Raw genomic sequence first — 20108 nt, forward strand, 5'->3', positions numbered from 1 at the left:
GTGTCATGGTTTTCTATGCATTACTTGTGCATAGGATAATGCCAAGTATGATGTATAACTAATATAAGTATTAGTTATACACATGTTGAAAAAATGTACCAAACAAGGTATTAGTAATGCATAGAGCTAATGCTTGCATTATTTTTTCTAATACCTCCTACCAAACGACTCCTAACAAGTATGAGAGTTGTGAATTAGTGTATAGAGAGGTATGAAAGCCGATGGGGATTTAGAGAGAAGTGAGAGGAACATCCTAGAGAGAGAATTAAGCCTTGGAATTCTTTAGAGCTTTCATTCAAGGCAAGTGAATAATATTTTGACACAACATATATTTTGTTGCTTCCACTTACTTTTAGCAGAATAAGTTGCTTAGTTTTAGGATGAATTTCAATTTTAAATTTCTATTAAATTGTTTAAGTTAGTTGAGATATTTTAGGTTTTTTGAATTTTAAATTATGTGATTTTTTGTTCCTAATTGGCTATTTAAAGCCTTGTTATGCTTAATAAAATTATTGAAAGACATTTTCAATCAATACTTTTAATCTTTTTGCTGCCCTAACTTTTAAAAACCAACAGTGGTATCAGAGCCTTATTGGTCTTATGGGATCTGTGAGTTCTTCCAAATAACCATTTTCAAATCATTTTAACCAATATCAGTTTTTAAACCCATTTTCAAATATGGCAAGCAACAGTCTCTCCTTGAAATGCCCCGCAAACTTTCACTGCCGAAAACTATCGGATTTGTGTAGTGAAAATAAAATCATAACTTAAACCTATTTTTTATTGAATGTTGTAATGGAAGAACAATACTTACTAGCAATCCCTGAAAATCCTATCATTGTCCAGAATCAAATACTTTCAAAAAATATTTTAGATAAGACAAGGTCACTAGGAATGGTTTTTATGCACAAAACCATAAGACGAAAAAGAAAGAAGAAAAAGAATTGCACTACAAAAGTGTGCAATTTTAGCGACGCTCAAAACAATCTTCAAGCACAAACAACGGAAGCAAGATTTGAGGAGAAACTTTTTAAATTGCAACAACTGAAGAAAAGGAGGAGTGTTAGATATTTTGTTGCTTTCAGTTACTGAAGTAACTTTTTTAGCAGAATAAGTTGCTTAGTTTTAAGATGAATTTTAATTTTAAATTTCTATTAGATTGTTTAAGTTAGTTGAGATATTTTAGGTTTTTTAAATTATGTGAATTTTTTGTTCTTAATTAGCTATTTAAAGCCTTATTGTGCTTAATAAAATTATTGAGAGACATTTTCAATCAAAATTTTTTTGCTGCCCCATCTTTTAAAAAACCAACAAATAGGATAACTTCAAAAAATTATTTTTGGAATAAATGAGTGCGTTTAAGTGTCTTTTTTTATTTAACTGTTTCGTGAAGGTTTAATTAAGCTCCTTCAGAAAGAAAAGAGAAGGAAATATATTTTTCCATCGATCATCTAAACATGCATCTCTCTTATTTCTAGCCTGTAGGGGCTGTCCAATCACTAATACAACCTTCCAACTGGAGCCTCAATGTAATTGTTTATAGCAACTGTAATTGTAATGATGTGTATCATTATTCCTAAGACGTCGAGCCCCAAAATGACAAACAATATCCAAGTAAGTTGAGATCCATTTTCTTACCAAGCCGAAGTTATCTCTGTGACTCTGTTGTAATCCTACAAAATCATGATTTCTCAAGAAAAAAATCCAAACAAAAATTACGACGGATACAACAAGAACTACACCTACAGGGAATCTACATTTAAGCTAAAAAAACACTGCCTTATCTGACCAATATCGATAGATGGGGCAGAAGAGTCAGTAAGCAGAAGGCACTGACTGTCACTCTATATCAGAGACTTCATCTTCATCTTCATCCAAGATGTAAACTAAAGCGCGCTTTCTTGCAGCAAAAACACAAGCTACACCTCTTGATGCTGATAAACAAAATCATATTGAAATGTCAAATCACTTGCTAGGATATCCAAACAAAATTCGCAATGAGTTTAGTGTCTAGCAATTGTCATCCGTATTGTATGAGAATTGTTAAAAGATAACATCACTCATATCTGCATGAATCATTTTAAACCCAGATTTTCTTGGCTATTTCTCATGAATGGGTTAGCCTCTATACAGACTTCCTATATACTACCAACATTTAGAACCCGAATAGTACAAAGACAGAGAACCACTCACCACTGACTGCCAGGGGAGGAACCACAGAATGTGGAATACTTCGAGCCTTTTCACTCTCCAGTTGCAGGTATATAGCAGAATCCTAGATTATCATGCAGATTAAAAGTCAACATGACTATCAATGGCAAAAGATAATGCATCTAAGAAAGCTGATCATCACGTTGAAATCAACACAAAATTAGGGGAAAAGCACCAGACGTAGTTCTGATATTCGGATAAACAAACTATGTAGTATGTAGCATGTAAAGATACTTCTTTACCTATTTCAATTTCAGTGATGCCAACCAAGATTAGTCCAACCAAGATCATAAAATAGAATGTATGCAATAGGATACAGAATGTCCAAGAAATTATGCAAATATTTGGTGGAGTGATGATGTCATATACCTGAAGTTCGTGAAGTTTCCAAGAATTGAGAGTGTTAGATTTTGAAAGAGATACAAATGGGAGGTCACTGGCTTGTAGAATCATCATGTACGCATTTCCAGAGCTCTCAGAAGTGGTTACAGTTTCATCTAACAATAAAACAATTTGACCCTCCTGCTTTGAATGGTGACATGTTATATGGCAGTTGAAGGGTAGAAAACTTGTAGGTCCACAAAATTAATACCAGGTGACAATTTTTCACTTACTTTATAAAGTGAGAGGTCAATACAGTGATATCCATCAGGAATACATAAGAGGGCTGCTTCTACTGGATCCGATATGCCCTCTAGTTTGCCTAAATCATGTGTAAGGCCCCTGACAATACCAATGCAGTTTGCGATTGAGAAACAATCATCTGGTAATTTGAAGGATATGTACCCAGTGAGCGCCTGTTGATGTATTTCACTTTCTGAAGACTCATGCAAAATGTCCTGACAAATGGAAGGGATGAGAAATTACCAACTTCCAACAGCTCCAAGAATAATCAGGTATAACAAAAGCAATTCGACGGTTAGGATACACCTACAGTGAAATTAAGCTTTCAGAACTCTTTAATGAGAATCTAGACAACTCGGACTCGGGTGTGGGTATCCGATATGGGGACGAATCCGAGCATCGGATACGGCAAAATCTAAATTTTAAGATTCGGGGGTGCGGATCCGGATATGGATACGGGTGTGGAGATTCGGCTAATAAAAATAGAGCTATAAAAATATTGTAAATTTTGAGAGATATTTTGTGAAAAACTTACATGAATATTGTAGAATTCAATCTTTCATTCTCCAAGATGGACATTACTCTTTCATTCTCCTAAATCTGTTTTATTTTTGATTTTGAGAAATCAAAATCTTAATTTTTCTCCCAAATTTGTCGATGGACTCGGGTCAAAATGTCCGAAGTCAGTTGACCAAATCCGGGACGTATCCCGCTCTCGCTCCCGTCCTTGTATCAGAACGGGGACGGCACCAAAATCAAAGAGTCCGCGCAACTTAGATCAACATTGTTTTAGCCATTTTGGACCACGAGATATCCAAACCTTGATGAAGTCTTTTTGAAGCTCCACCAAATTTTCATGAGCTATTATTACACAAAGGGTTGAGAGCAAATCATTCGTTCCAAAACATCCTTTCCGAGTTGGAAGTTTTCTTAAAGATTTGGTTTTTAATACCAAATAACCTAATTACACTAAGGGGCCGTTTGGCCATACAAACTTTTTCAATTTTTTTTTTTTTTACTTTTTTTGGAAATCAGTGTTTGGCCATGAAATTTTCAATTTTCACTTGAAGATGAATTTTAAAAAAAAAATCGAAAATTTGAAAAACTCCAAAAGGCTATTTTTCACATTCACTTCAATCCACTCACAAAAGTTCAAAAACAGCCCAAAATTGTATTCATGTCCAAGCACAACTCTAACATTCAAGTACCATTTTCACTTGAAAAAAAAAAATTCACCTTTTTCCGAAATTTTACAATTCTTATTCTTATGTTCAACCGCCCACTAAATAGAGAAAAGGAAAAAATAAGGATCTTAGGAAGACCGGACAAGTACCTCATTGTAAGATACTGATGCAGGAACCTTGTAAGGCTTTAGTTTTGAAGAGGATGCAATAGGAAAAAGTGGTAGCAGATCCTCACAAAGTAGTTTTCCCGAAATAGTAGAAAATGGCATCTCGAAAGCGTCGTTGAAGCTGCAATTCAGAAATCAGATTAACCATTTGAACAAGGAAACAACACAAATTCGTTTAGTCATTGAACAAAAGGAAACGCCTTCAAGCTAAGTTACTCGGACCCAGGTGTGGATGTCCGACATAGGTACTTCATGATCTAAATACTATGATACGGTGATTCATCAAAAAATATAGCTATACATAATTATGAGACATTATATGGAAAACATACATGTAACTTGTAGTAACCGAGTCTTTTATTTTTCAAGTCGTAGGCAGGCATGTAGACACTCTCCAAATGGCACGATTCATCAAATTTTCCTACAACTCGCACGACATAGTTAAAATAAAATTATTGAAATATAACAAATAAAAGTTAAAAAGAGATATAAAACAAATGAAACATACCTTTAAAAGTTAGAACTAAATAGACTAACAGAGAATCACAAGTTTTAAATAATTAGCTAGTCAAATGACCACAAAAAAGTCTTACACAAATTGCAAGTCCATAGACCAAAAATAAGTATAACATGCACATTTAAACTAAGCTAGACTTGACACTTGAGTACATTCTATTCAAAGGTCATCTTCCTCTAAGACTCCTTCTAGTTGAGGTTCGTCTGTTGACAATTCAACTAGATCATTGATACTTTCATCAATATTGAAATGATCTCCCTCTAAAACAACACCAAAATGAATTTAGAAGATTGAGAAAGAAACTTATCATACTAAAAAAATTACCCAAGAATTATCAAATGATGGATATGTATATATACCTAAATCTCAATATTTGCTCGGACCACTTGTATATTTTTCCTTTTTTCGAGAGAGAAAGCGAAGATTATAATGGACAAAAACTAAATCTTCGGCTCTAGAAGTAGCTAGCTTGTTTCTCTTGATGCTATGAGTCAATGAAAAAATACTCCAATTCCTTTCGCAACAACCAAACTTTGTAAAAGTGGAGAATTTACACCACGGTTAGCCCACCAAAATAGAGCTCCTCATACCCCATAACATCAAGCATATGAGGCTCACCAAAGTAACCATTCCCATAACAAAATGCCCCATACTCCCATTGCTTTCACCTCTAAGCCACGACTCATGATAGTATTTTGGAACCAATGAATGTACCATACAATGCAACGGAATATTACTTTTCTTCCACCTAGCCACAAGAATTCCTTGAATTATATCAAAAAAATTCGATTGGCCAGTAATAAGATCTTTCTCTTCACGCCAAATAAAGTCACCTTTTCAATTATTGTATCCCACATGACGTAAATAAGGTGCAATTTTGGATGATCAAGGTCGCACTTCTAAGCGTGGATACAATTGGTTCCGTACACTTCAAAAAGTATCCCACCATATTTTATTTCACGTGTTTTAGCTTCAATTACTTTATCTCCCTTATAATTCTTCTATTCGTCATCCAACACCATTTTTTTCAATGACGATTTAACTTTATGAATACGAGAAGTCATAAGAATATGGGAAGCAAATCTTGTTTCCGTAACTTCAACAAAGATAACTCAAAATGTTTTTGGAAAATGGCATGCGCCGTGTCGTGATTCACCACAAAATTCTTTTAAGCTATTCACTTGACCAATCAACTTTAATATCCATTTGCAATTATTAAAGTGAGTTGATTTTTCTGAAGGTTGACACATACTTTTCAAAGCAAGATTTAAACAATAAATGACACATGGTGTCCAAAATATGTGCGGAAAAGTTTGCTCAACAATAGAACCGGCAAGCTTCATATTACCTGCATTATCAGTGATAACTTGGACAATATTTTTTGCATCGACATCTTTTATGGATTTAATAAACAACTTAGCAATGTATTCACCATCCCACTTGAATTGATTGATTTCAAGAATATTGATCCGCCACTAGATGCTCTCATGTATTTATCAATAGTCGCCTTTTAACATCCGAACAAATCGATAATCCTTTTCTTTTCCATGTATCTTTAATAGGTTGTAGTTTTCAATCTATATGAGCATTTCTTGGTTCCAAGAGTCAGCTCTTAATCTATTAAAAGTTGGCGGAACCTAAGCCAAAAACTCCAAAGACTTTTTAAAGTAAGGAGAAGTTACAAGGTTAAATGATAAACTTGATGCGTAGAACATACAAGCCGCCAACTTGTCGGCAATGTTTTTGTTACAAATGTTAAAAGATTTCTCCACAGAACATTTTCTTTTTTTCTGCTGTGATAAATTTGAGCCTTCTGTAGAGATACATAATCTGCCTTTTTTCTTGCATTCAGTAGTGCATCTGATTTTTTCTTTTCGGCTTGTTCATTCTCATTCATCAATGTTGCACATACTTCATGAGTAATCTCTTTACATACTTCATGAGTATGTGCAACATTGAAGATGGAGAATTAAGAAGCTGAAAAGAAAAAATTAGATGCACAACTGAATGCAAAAAAAAAAAAGGCAGGTTATGTATCTTAATCGGAAGGCTCATATTTATCATAACTGGGGAAAAAAAGGCTCAAATGGTGGAGCACGGGAGAAATCTTTTAACATTTGTAACAGAATCACTGCCGACAAGTTGGCGGCTCGTATGTTTTACGCATCAGGCTTATCATTTAACTTTGCAACTTCTCCTTATTTTAAAAATTATTCAGAGTTTTGGCAGCGAATTATTTACCTGGTTATGTTCCACCAACTTTTAATAGGTTAAGAACAACTCTTTGGGCCCAAGAAATGCGCATCTAGATAAAAAGAACTACAACCTATTAAAGATACAGGGAAAAGAAAAGGATTGTCGATTTGTTCAGATGGATGGTCGGATATTAAAAGGCAACCATTGATAAATATAATGGGAGCATCTAGTGGCGGACCGATATTCTTGAAATCAATCAATTCAAGTGGGATTATTAAGGCTGGTGAATATATTGCCAAGTTGTTTATTAAAGCCATAGAAGATGTCGAAGCAAAAAACGTTGTCCAAGTTATCACTGATAATGTAGGTAATATGAAGTTTGCCGGTTCTATTGTTGAGCAAACTTTTCCGCACATATTTTGGATACCATGTATTGTTCATTATTTAAATCTTGCTTTGAAAAGTATGTTTCAGCCTTCAAAAAAATCAACCCACTTTAATAATAGCAAATGGGTATTAAAGTTGACTGGTCAAGTGAGTAGCTTAAAGAATTTTGTGGTGAATCACGACATGGCACATGCTATTTTCCAAAAGCATTCGGAGTTATCTTTGTTGAAACTTGCGGAAACAAGATTTGTTTCCCATATTATTATGACTTCTCGTATTCATAAAGTTAAATCGTCATTGGAAAAAATAGTGATGGGTGACGAATGGAAGAATTATCAGGGAGATAAAGTAATTAAAGCTGAAGCGAGTGAAATAAAATCTCTTGTGATGGATGATGAATGGTGGGATACTATTGAATATTTTTTGAAGTGTATTGAAACAATTGTATACATGCTTAGAAGGCCGACCTTGATTGTCCAAAATTGCACCTTAATTACGACATATGGGATACAATGATTGAAAAGGTGAAGGTGATTGTATTTGAGCATGAGGGGAAAGATCTAATTACTAGCCAATCGAATTTTTTGATACAATTCAAGGAATTCTTGTGGCTAGGTGGAATAAGAGTAATACTTTGTTGCATTGTATGGCACACATTCATTGATTCCGAAATACTATCATGAGTCGTAGCTTAAAGGTGGGATAAGAAGACTTAATCCTAACGAAGATATAGAGATTTCACAAAATAGGCTCAAATGCTTTCAAAGATATTTCAAGGATCCAAATGATTTAAAGCAAGCTTCTTTGGAGTACGGGGCATTTTGTTGTGGGAATGGTTACTTTGGTGAGCCTCATGTGCTTGATATTATGGGGTATGAGGAACCTCTATTTTGGTGGGATAACCATGGTGTAAATGCCCCACTTTTACAAAGTTTGGTTTACAACTTGCTTTCCCAACCGGCTTCTTCATCTTGTTGCGAAAGGAATTGGAGTACTTTTTCATTGACTCATAGCATCAAGAGAAATAAGCTAGCTACTTCTAGAGCCGAAGATTTAGTTTTTGTCCATTATAATCTTCGCTTGCTCTCTCGAAGAAAGGAAAAATATACAAGTGGTCCAAGCAAATATTGGGATTTAGGTATATACACATATCCATCATTTGATATTTCTTGAGTAATTATTTTAGCATGATAAGTTCCTTTCACAATCTTCTAAATTCATTTTGGTGTTGTTTTAGGCAGAGATCATTTTAATATTGATGAAAGTATTAATGATCTAGCTGAATTTTCAATAGACGAACCTCAACTAGAAGGAGTCTTCTTTGAAGAGGAAGTTGAAGATTTGCAAGAAGTTGACATTGAGGAAGATGACCTTTGAATAGAATTTACTCATGTACAATGCCTCAAGTGACAAGTCTAGCTTAGTTTAAATGTGCATGTTATGTACTTATTTTTGGTCTATGAACTTGTGAACTTACAATTTGTGTAAGACTTTTTGGTGGTCAGACTAACTTAATTTGACTAGCTAATTATTTAAAACTTTTGACTTGTGATTCTCTGTTAGTCTATTTAGTTCTAAGTTCTAACTTCTAAAGGTATGTTTCATTTGTTTTATATCTCTAAATCTCTTTTTAACTTTTACTTGTTATATTTCAATAAGTTTATGATATCTTATTCTAATACTTTGTTGTGCGAGTTGTAGGAAATTTTATGAATTGTGCCATTTTGGAGAGTGTCTACATGCATGCCTACGACTTGAAAAATAAAAAACTCAGTTACTACACAGGCACAAGTTACATGTAAGTTTTCCATAAAATGTCTCATAATTATGCATATCTTTATAACTATATGTTTAGATTTTTAATTTATTTTTTGCTGAATCCCCGCACCCGCACCTAGATCCGTATCCTCGAATCCTAAAATTTAGATCATGAAGGATCCGAGCTTAGGATCCGTACAAATGTTGGATACCTGCACCCGGGTCTGAGTAACTTAGGTCTGAGATGCATATATTCAAGAGCATCCAACAATTCTTTTCCAATTTCTGGGTTTGTTGGCACTCTAGGACCATCAATAAATTCAGCAAAAAAATATCCACCCTACACCTGTACTGGCTATATTTGATCATGAAAAAATAACAAACAAATAAATAATAAAAATATGCGCCAAGCCCCAGGCAGTTGGGATCTTTAACAGCCATCACCGCCACAGGAATGATGCTAACAAAGATCATGCACAAAATCTAGGATAGAGAAAACAAAGAGAAGTGAGGCGCACCAAGACTCCATTTGTTGAAATTCTTCTGCTAGTGTCCTTTTCAAATATTCTAAATCTGAAAACCCTCCGAAGTGTGCTAGTTGTTTAATTCTTTGCATCGTTTCCCTACCAGCACAATAAAAATGTGAAAACACAAGTAGATTAAACTAGTTTCGTCTAATTCCGGAGTGAATTCGAAAGAGAATAATAGCTTCTAAATCATCCACAAAAAAGACAAGCAATGATCTTCAAACGAATCCCAACAGTTAAAAAGTTGAGCTTCAAGAGTTTCGAGTAATGGCTCCCCCCCCCCCCCCCCACAACCGACTTCTATTTCCAGGCTCTTCCATCTCTCATCCAAAACCATAACTGCAATTCCATTTCCAAGAGCCTTAATTTAACTGAGCTTTTTTAGTCAATGTTCATGGAAAAGAAACCAACTATGAAGGATCGATCTACTTTTTCAATCAGGAGGAAAATTTTGCAATGAGCTTTGGTTATTTTTCTCTGCCCCCCATGGGCTTGGGCTGCGGTCTTAAAGTTCGAGGAAAGTGATGCTGGGAGCAGAGGAGTTTTCAGGAAAACAAAAAGAAAAGAAACATGATACATAAAGGTTAAACTTAAAACAAAACATAACCATAATGGAGAATAAAACATAATAACTTGTCTCGTGCACAAACTTCTTTTCGGCGGGAATACAACTTACAGGTCTACTTCAACGCTGCTATCTCCCTCAGAAATCTCCAGTAACTGCCTTACAGGATCTTGATCATATAGGAACTTCAAGAATATAATAACAAGTTCACTGTCAAAACAAAGAAGCACAGGGAAAGACCATTCAACATTAAAACCAAGTGATTCTGTTTATAAGTTGATATAAAATTAAAAAATGGTGGAAACAAGTGAGACTGTATGAAAGTTAAACCTATTAAAAGGTAGCTGATCACTTGGTTCAGCCATTAGAATCTTCACAGATTTCAGAAGCCAGCTGAAGAAATTTGAAAACTGGAAACAAGACTAATTAGAACCACTATAATAATCAGAAGAGAAAAGGAATAAATAATTACAAACTCAGAGAAGCTAAAGCTTTCAAGAAGGCCTAAAGCTTCCTTCAGCAGTTAATATATATGGATATAAACAAAAAGAGAACAAATGTCAACACTTTGAAATGTACTCAATTTTGTTATTTCTGTTCTATATATAGTCCTCTAACACCACCAGAAACATTATTAAGTTCATTTTTTCTTAGATAAGGTAAAACTTTATTACTGAGTATCAAGATGGTAATAAAAAGTTACATAAAAATGCTGGGAATATCCATACAGTCAGTTACAGCATCTCCCTAACAATTCCAGAAAGTCCATATATTGATCAATGCTTTCCGTGAGAATAATCTTACACCAAAAAAAGAAATTATGCAGACACTTGTTTTTTATTCTAGAAATATGATTTTTCTGCCCATCAAACAAGCTCTATTTCTCAGTAGCCAAATTGTCCAGAATATGCACAAAGATATGGTTCACTAAATCTGCTCCAATGCTATATGTGTCTTCTCATGCTGCCAGCCATTTAAGTTCATTTCTAATGCTACATAGAGAAAAGATAGGAAACTTACCAAATAAAATTTAAAAAATAAAAATTAAAAAAGATGAACCAAGAATATTATCCAGCCAATAAATATCCATCTTCGTACCCCTTTCTTCTTCAGGTAATTCACTGTCAATGTGCACTGCCACAGTTGCAACTCCCCTTGTCACTGTAAACCCTCTTCCACTCCTCTGAAGTTACCCCCTCCCCACAGCTAAGCTGAGCACACTCTTCTCCAAGGCCCATCCCAAATAATTACTCCACCATTAGCCCTCATCCACAGCCCCCTTTCACTTCTCTCCAGCGAATGGCTTACTGCATTGTTTAGTGTTATATTCAAGACTAATAGAATGCTTGAAGAGTGGAGGTGGAGTACAATGGTCCCGTTGTATAAGAACAAAGGTGATGTCCAGAGCTGTAACAACTATAGGGGCATCAAATTACTAAGTCATACCATGAAAGTTTGGGAGAGAGTGGTAGAAATGAGAGTGCGAAGGACGGTGTCTATTTCAGACAACCAGTTCGGGTTCATGCCGGGACGATCTACCATAGAAGCTATCCACCTTATTAGGAGGATGGTGGAACAGTACAGAGATAAGAAGAAGGATCTCCACATGGTGTTTATTGATCTGGAGAAAGCGTACGATAAGGTTCCTAGGAAGGTCTTATGGAGCTGCTTAGAGGATAAAGGGGTCCCGAGTAACTATATTAGGGTGATTAAAGACATGTATGATGGAGCTAAGACTCGGGTTAGGACAGTAGGAGGCGACTCTGAACACTTTCCAGTTATTACGGGGTTGCACCAAGGGTCTGCGCTCAGCCCATTCCTATTTGCCCTAGTGATGGATGCACTGACTCATCATATTCAAGGGGAGGTTCCATGGTGCATGCTATTTGCTGATGACATTATTCTAATTGACGAGACAAGAGGCGGCGTCAACGAGAGGCTAGAGATTTGGAGACATGCTCTTGAGTCTAAAGGTTTAAAGTTGAGTAGGACGAAGACGGAATACCTCGAGTGCGAATTTGGAGTTGAGCCGACGGAAGCGGGAGTTGAAGTGAGGCTTGACTCTCAAGTCATTCCCAAGAGAGGTAGTTTCAAGTACCTTGGATCGGTTATTCAGGGGATCGGGGAGATTGACGAGGATGTCACACACCGTATAGGGGTGGGGTGGATGAAGTGGAGGTTAGCGTCGGGAGTCTTGTGTGACAAGAAAGTGCCACCGTTACTAAAAGGTAAGTTTTATAGAGCAGTGGTTAGGCCTGCCATGTTGTATGGAACTGAATGTTGGCCGGTAAAGAACTCACACATCCAGAAGATGAAAGTAGCAGAGATGAGGATGTTGAGGTGGATGTGCGGGCATACAAGGATGGATAAGATTAGGAATGAAGATATTCGAGAGAAGGTGGGTGTGGCCCCATGGAGGACAAGATGCGAGAAGTAAAACTCAGATGGTTCGGGCACATTCAGAGGAGGAGCACTGATGCACCGGTGAGGAGGTGTGAGCGACTGGCTGTAGTGGGCACGCGGAGAGGTAGAGGAAGACCTAAGAAGTATTGGGGAGAGGTGATCAGACAGGACATGGCGCGACTTAGGATTACTGAGGACATGGCCCTTGATAGGGAATTATGGAGGTCGAGCATTAAGGTTGTAGGTTAGGGGAGAGTGTGAATATTTCTACAGCACAATAGAGGGAGACTATCCAGTTAGGAGTTAGACTAGGAATGTCATTGGTCGTCTATCGATGCGGGGCTTTACCTTCTAGTTGTACTATACCAGCCATCTATTTCGTAGTTCGTATTTCGTATCCTGTATTTTATATTTCATATCTCTTATATATTGTTGTTATTTTTATTACGCATTTTTATGGTACTAATATATCATCTCCTGTTGCTTTTTGAGCCGAGGGTCTCCTGGAAACAGTCTCTCTACCCTTCGGGGTAGGGGTAAGGTCTGCGTACATATTACCCTCCCCAGACCCCACTTGTGGGATTATACTGGGTCGTTGTTGTTGTTATTGTTGTATACAAAAGGTTGAGGACTCTTTAAAAGAAAGTTATGGTTGAGGATAACAATGCTAGTTAAGGATAACTTCTCGGTATGAAGCGAGCAGTTTACTCCTGCCCATCCTTGTGGTGATAAAATAATCTCCTCTTATTCATCTCTAACATAGACACAACTATACAGCTACATTAAGAAGGCTGTTTTGGCAATCAAGATCTACTTTGGAATTTACAGCATTATTATAAAGTAGTAAAAAAGAAAGCTTGTCTGTCAATATGCTATTTATGCACAATGGGATCATTAGGATTGAAATCTAGACTAGAAAAATATAGAACGGCACAATTCTAGCATTCAATATTTCCATGATTTTGTGATTTTCTTTTTCAAAGAGGGTAACAAACATTTCAAGCTATAAAGATTACATTTTATCCTCGTTATCTTGAAAAGCAAAATCAGAAATCTCGAGACAACATATTATAGTCCCTTACTAGCAGAATAAATGAGAACTGATTTTTAACCACAAGAAATATAGCGCTAAATACAAGTAACAAGCAGGCTCCTACTCTAGAAAATAGTACAACAAGGAGTAGTTAACAAATAAACAATTACCTGCTGTACAACAGAAGCTAAAACCCTCATAAAACGTTCAACCTGTACAAGTAACATGCCAGCCCTTTCCGTAGCATTATCCATCAACTTTTCATCCAAGCCGATACCTTTATATCGTGCACGCCATTTTGAAAGCCCTCTCAGTTCTCCAATTCTGAATCCAATAATTTCTGCAGCAGGCTGGAAACAGGAGCTCAGTTCTCAAAGCATCAAAGAAATTGACAAAAGTAAATATAACTAAGAAACACAGAATACTTAATTGATACACCATTAGTAACGAAGTTGAGTAAATGGATAGATTCCATTTTGTTCAGAGCAGTTATAAAAGCTTCTCTAAATGCAGGTAGAATCAATTCTTTGAAAAAAAAAAAAGAACTAGAGCAAAATAGCCTCATCTCCTTGCATAATTATTCACCGTTAAACTTCACCCATTAAAATCAACTAATAATAGTAATCTTTTCTTCGATTCATCAGGGACAGGTACAACATATAAATACAACATGGTTACCCTTTACTCCAAAAGGCAGACAAACAGATTTTTAAAAAGAATCGCCAACTATAATAAAAACGATATTGCGTTCAGATTTTGAGCTGTTTCTCAAGAAAAAAGAAAGGCAACCAAACATACTACGCCAATAAAAGTTGGTTAACCTTGTAAACTGGTTAAACCATGATAATCTACGAGAATCCAAGGCACTTTTAGAATGGGTATCATCTTAAAGTAATTCCAAGTAATAATATGGAATCAGAGACAGGCTTGTCTTAGGATAAATGAATTTTTTGTGTAGTTCTGGCACCATGAAAAATCATCGTTTCACAAACTAAAAACATAGTAAAAAGTCAAGGACACCTGTAAATGATCAAGAACAATTAGCTGAAGCTCTTTCCCAGCACCATTAACTGCCTTTGCTACCCGCTTGAGACCCTGGCAATAATAGTTAAATAAATAAAAATTTAACCAGTAAAACTTCTCCTACTTTAAATGCTCCTGTGGAAGAAGCCATACCGCTTCACCAAGAGAATTTTCTAAAAACTGATGAAGTGGAGGACTGGCCCTGGCACCACCTAAAAGGCTTAGAAACTCATCCTGAGGAGTAGAGTCAAGTCCTTTGGAGAAATGGAAAACAAAAGTTTAACATCAATAAAGAAGAGAAGGAAACAATTAAAGGTTGAATTTTGAATTTTGAGCCATTACCATGGTCAATGATCAATGTCGATACAGTATTGAACTTCTCGTGAAATGTGTGCACAGCATCAGACCATATCTTAGACATGACTGATAGTGATGTCCGGACGACTTCACTCAGATCTTCAATGTTGGAAGCCTGTTGGGCTACCTGGTGAAGTTCAGTTTTCCTGGAGTTGGTTGGTTACATCAGTTAAAATACATGCCAAATAAAAAACAAAACAGCAAATCACAATTCAAGCAGTTCGTTTAAGGGCTAAATCACCTAGGATACATTCTCCAGTCTCCATATTATTATACGTATATAAACCACTCTGCTTGGAGCCATGAGCCATAAAACAGAAGCATATCTCATGCGGGCCCTACACACCCAATCTTGACCTTCTTAACAGAGAAAGAGCATAGGTAAGTTCGACCACTTAATAAATTCAATCCTATGCCTAATCAAAGTAGCCAATGAAACCAGCAATGTCACTTCTTCTTGACAGAGTTCTCTTAGCCTCTCTCTCCCTCCGTCTCTCCCTCCCTCCCTCCCTCTATCTATCTATCTATCTAAAAATTGTTGTTATTTTTTTCTTCCATATCTCACCAAACTGGCTGCCTTGCTCCTTGTACAAACTTACAACTGAACCCTACTCTTTCTTCAACAATGACAAACCGTGAGAACAGTGGAAAAATTTAAGCATGCAGTACCCTTAAAAACACAATGTGTCACAGATATGCTACATTCCACCCAGTCAAATTTCCAATTTTTTCCTTTTATTTCAAAAAAATAATAATCTTAAAACAAACTTTTCCAATCTCTTTTATCTCCGATATTCCAGTTCCCTTATATTTATTTCCTCAAAAAGCCAATGCAAGTAAAAGTCAAATTCATCGTAATTCATATATGACAATTATCTCAGAAAGAACATTTGATGGTTGCTGCAATAGAGTGTTTTCACATCTTAAAACAGGATGTGAAAATTCATAAAATTGTGTTTTACAATTACCTTTTTGAAAATATTGAAGTGTTGAGGACTAAGCAGTGTAAGCCAAGTAACCCATGCTGCCCTTCACCTTGTTCAACCTCATCTGTGATTAGCTCCCCATTGCACAAAACTACTAAATGGCAAAGATCTTTAGACAAGGCCACCTTCAATGACATCATAAAAGAACACAGATATCAGCAAAAAAAGGTTAAGAATCAGACATACTCCTCTGCTATGCTCGTACTAGAAAATAATTGACAAAGTTCATGTTGATGCTAACACATAACCTGTTCTCAGTTTATTTTTGACCATTTTTACTACCTTCTCTTCAGAGAATCAAGTTATCCTTATCTCAGTGTTGAATTCAACCAGGAACTTATCATCGGAATTGTTCATCAGTACTTTTCTTGAATGGTAAAGCTAAAGCAGCATAACCCTTTACCCAGAAGCATCAATTAGCTTATGTTCTACTCTTAAGTTTACCATAACTGAACAGGTAATAAATCAGTGGACTAGGAATATCTTCCTAGCACCTCAATTTCAAGAAATATTATGAATAAGTCTTGCAGTGCTCCTTGTTGAATGTGCGTACCATGAAAATGCATAGTGAAATTGATGAATAGAATTTAGGCACGATTAGGCACAATTTGTGCGAAGAATTCGCATCCGAAGTGGCAATTACTAATCGTCAAACACGTCATCATTTTTTGGAATGTTATATACTGTCAAGTTTTGAGAAACCAAAGCTGGTTCTGCATAAGCATCTTTTACTATCACTACTTTTCTTTTTAAATTACTATCACTACTTTTACCACTATCACTATTGTTTCGTGGTGTTTGAGACTTTGTTCTGTTTCTATAGTGACTGTACTCTTTCCCCGGTATCCATTCAATAAAATTATTTAAATGGAAACTAAAATAAAATATCGATGTGAATAAGCAGGAAGTAGCAATAAGTACCATTGAACAAAGCATGAATACTTCAATCCCTATGCTACAAAGAGATTATAAGACCGTGGAACACATACCTTACAAATGGAAGCATTCAGAAGTCGGCTAGCAGCATTGCTACTTGAGAGTGAACTAGAGACAACAAGGTTGTGTATGTTCTTGTGAGCAAGTCCAAGAAATCCACATAGAGGAAAGGAAGTATCAGATAATTAGTCAAAGAGACAGGTGAAATAAAAATATTGTTCTAAAAAGAAAAACCACCAACATCTCCAATGATAAAAAACAACTTACAACTGTCCCTATTGGAAATATGCCAAAGATATTGAAGCAGATACTTCCATCCTTGTCCCCGCTGCATAAAATGTTATATCTTTGATGTGAAGAATTTGATAGCTCCTGGAAAGAATCTTCTATATCATCCATGAAGCCACTATCCCCAGGTACTAGTCCAGGCATCTTAGGAACTCTAGGGGGAGGAGGAAAAAACCGTGAAGTTCGATCTTCATAACTGGAAGTGTTACTATTGTTGTCCTAAATAGCAAGAATAAGAGTTACATGCTCAGGAAAAGTAAAAGAAAAATATCAAGATTTAAGAAAGCACAGAAAGCGAAGCACAAAAACATATGTAGAAGCCATCTGGACTAATTAGTACAATAGCATAAAGTTCCAGGTTCTACAAAAGGGAAGTAACCGTCTGCAAGTCATCTGAATGTCAAATATGCATAGCTGTGGTATATCTTTTTGGGCCATTGGCCCTTGTAGACACTGTAAAATATGCTATGACATCTTTTCAGCTTTCATCACAGTCAAACATCTCAACAGAAATAACAAATATCAAAACATACAGTTCCCCAACAGCCAAATATTATACACAGTCGAGACAAGTTGTTTGATCTTGGACTTGAGATAGTACTTAGGGAAATTCAATATAGTAAGAAATCTTAACCACTCTTAAGTTTCTTAGAGTTACTAAGAGATGAAAAGAAATCAAGACGAGCTTCATCATGGAGCACAAAGCAAATATCCAGGTGGATGCTAAATGTTGCTTTTGTAGGAAGGAATTTTGTTAAGACAAGAAAGAGAGGGCAACTTGCCTTGTAATTTTAGATATTTTTACGAGTTAGGAACTATTTTCCTACACTTGAGGTGAATCGGAATAATGCAGCTTAGTTCACAAATGGAAGTCCAAATAAAGTCAGACCTCAACTTGTTGATGTTCCTTGCACAATAAATAACAACTTGCATCAAGATTGAATAGAGTTACACTACCGTTACCCAAGAAAAAGCAGTCGGTCAAAAAATGGAAGAAAAAGTAGTACAACCTTTTTCCTATGCTCTTCCCAATGGAGACACACAACATCAGTCGAGTGGGATTTTATGCTTCGCAACAGCTTCCCATTCTGCAAGGAAACACCCAATGAGAAAATGGTATGTACAGAAACAGAAGAGAATGAACCAACAATATTCTGATTGATAGGGGCAATAAAGGCTCAAGTATACGAAATGAAATTCCTGCAACTCAACCTAAACCTAATGAAATCAACCAAGCCCTTGAAAATAACGTTTTTATTAGCAAAGTACTCAGTGTCAACATAGTAGTTTGTTTTCTCTAATTTGCAGCTAAAAAAATGTAGATTAAGGTTCTTCAGCGAATATAATCCTCAAGAGATAAACTAGTATTGTATTCATTCTGTCAAAATCCAAAACAAGTAATGCACATTGAATTTACATATGTGATCCTCAAAGAAGCTTTATGGACATCCTTGAAAGATGCAGTATCTCATACGATATGTTTAATGGACCCTTGTAGTGATGTTCCTTTAGTAAAAGTATTTACAAGGCTTATGGGGGAAAAACAATCTGTAAGTTCTGAAAAAGGAAAAAGATGAACCTATTGTTTATATCCCAAATTACAAAGGATTGTATCACTTCTTTCAGGAAAGACAGCAGGAGTAAGTATCTAGTCAATAGTGACAGGACACAAATATCACGAATAAAAGCAACATCCTAAACTGAGCAAGAGAAGTTTGAAAAAAAGTGGAAGGGCTTTATTTTCACAGTATTCAGATAATTATTTGCTATCTCATGGCATAACTTATTTTTTCTTTGTTTTTACAAGTATAAGAAATAAAATAACGGAAGATAGATATAAGGATCATCTAATGCTAAATATCTTCAATTCTGCAGCCACAATATTTTGATTAAACAGATTCTTGAAGTACTCATGTAATTAAACTAACAAATTTTTTAACTAAGAAAAGCATCCTTTATATCACCAAACTCACTTCTACATCATGCAAGGAAATGGTGCCATCTTCAAGCCCAACTGCAATTGCTTTCCCATCGGGGCGCCAACATATGGATGTTATGTTCTTTCCTATAATCCCATTAGCGGATGATCAAGATTAGGAAATTGATGTTGTAACTTAACATCTTGGACACTGAAACATGCCAAATTGACCACGGAATAGGATCAATTTTGATATCATGATGGCAATCTTAATCATTTCTCCCCCTCTTATCAGGAATATATGAAATCAGAGTCTTTACACCCCCCCACAATAACACTATCCTAACAGCCAAACCATCAAAAAAAAAAACTACTGGTCAGTTTGCAGGAACTTCGACCAATACATCAAGCAACTTGTTACAAACAAAAATTACAGGTGTAAGCAAAAGGGGGTACCCGGAGAAACAGTCCAAAGCCTTTGCCAATTGAAACGATGAAGAAGAAGCTTAGAGTCTTGTGTAACCATAGCAAGTAAATCTTTTTCTGGGTTCCATTCCGCTATTTTAATCTGCAAAATACACCCCCAGAAGAAAATTGAAAAGAATCGTAATAGAAGAAGGTTTACATTACACACCTTATATAAGTATTCATGTACAAAAAAAAAAAGATCTATTGTATATGTGAATACATTCGAAGCAATGGGTTTGTCGAACTGAAGCTGAAATGGAAGAACTCTTTGGGTTTCCTCTGTTTCCATGGCTGCTACTATATCAGTATCGACTGATGGCGTCTTTGTGCTGTCTGTATGTCGCTGCGCAGTGGCGCCTGCTCAAGTATGAGAGAATTGAGGGCGGGGTTTTGGGTAATAATTTGAACTGGGTCACCAAATTAAGTGTTGGAATTTTCAGAGTTGAATCTGACCATGAATTTCGGACAGAATATTTGGGAAAATAAAAAATAATTACTGTATAATAATTCAAAATTCAAAATCCGAGGCTATTATTCTTTTTGGTATGAATGGAGTAATT

At 35.9% G+C, this 20108-nt stretch overlaps 1 protein-coding gene across 4 annotated transcripts; it reads right to left on the reverse strand.

The window, feature by feature from the left end:
- Positions 1 to 1518: 1518 nt before the first annotated feature.
- On the reverse strand, positions 1519 to 20108 carry LOC107831050 (anaphase-promoting complex subunit 4). Of its 4 annotated transcripts, none has more exons than XM_016658766.2 (19): positions 19769 to 20108; positions 19537 to 19648; positions 19136 to 19227; positions 18173 to 18250; positions 17142 to 17381; positions 16928 to 17008; positions 15921 to 16063; positions 14938 to 15098; positions 14749 to 14849; positions 14593 to 14667; positions 13743 to 13922; positions 10467 to 10546; positions 10248 to 10346; positions 9563 to 9667; positions 4169 to 4307; positions 2826 to 3050; positions 2581 to 2733; positions 2194 to 2275; positions 1519 to 1934 (listed from the first exon to the last, which is right to left on the reverse strand). In XM_016658766.2, the coding sequence occupies exons 1-19, from the start codon at positions 19835 to 19837 to the stop codon at positions 1840 to 1842; spliced, it is 2310 nt and encodes a 769-aa protein (XP_016514252.2). In that variant the 5' UTR covers positions 19838 to 20108; the 3' UTR covers positions 1519 to 1839. The 4 variants fall into 4 exon arrangements, with proteins under 4 accessions (XP_016514252.2, XP_075106413.1, XP_075106412.1 ...); XM_075250312.1 differs by having other exon boundaries at positions 17142 to 17316; positions 19769 to 20101; XM_075250311.1 differs by having other exon boundaries at positions 17142 to 17370; positions 19769 to 20101.

The sequence above is a fragment of the Nicotiana tabacum genome, chromosome 3 (genome assembly GCF_000715075.1).
Source record: "Nicotiana tabacum cultivar K326 chromosome 3, ASM71507v2, whole genome shotgun sequence".
NCBI classification, from domain to species: Eukaryota; Viridiplantae; Streptophyta; class Magnoliopsida; order Solanales; family Solanaceae; genus Nicotiana; species Nicotiana tabacum.

Excerpts from the sequence above, each read along its gene's own strand:
- LOC107831050 (XM_016658766.2), bottom strand. The coding sequence starts at position 19,837 with ATGGAAACAGAGGAAACCCAAAGAGTTCTTCCATTTCAGCTTCAGTTC. Across the intron at positions 14,668-14,748 it reads AAAATTCTCTTGGTGAAGCG|GGTCTCAAGCGGGTAGCAAA; the intron begins GTATGGCTTCTT and ends TATTATTGCCAG. Across the intron at positions 13,923-14,592 it reads TTGTTCTTGATCATTTACAG|CCTGCTGCAGAAATTATTGG; the intron begins GTGTCCTTGACT and ends TCCTGTTTCCAG.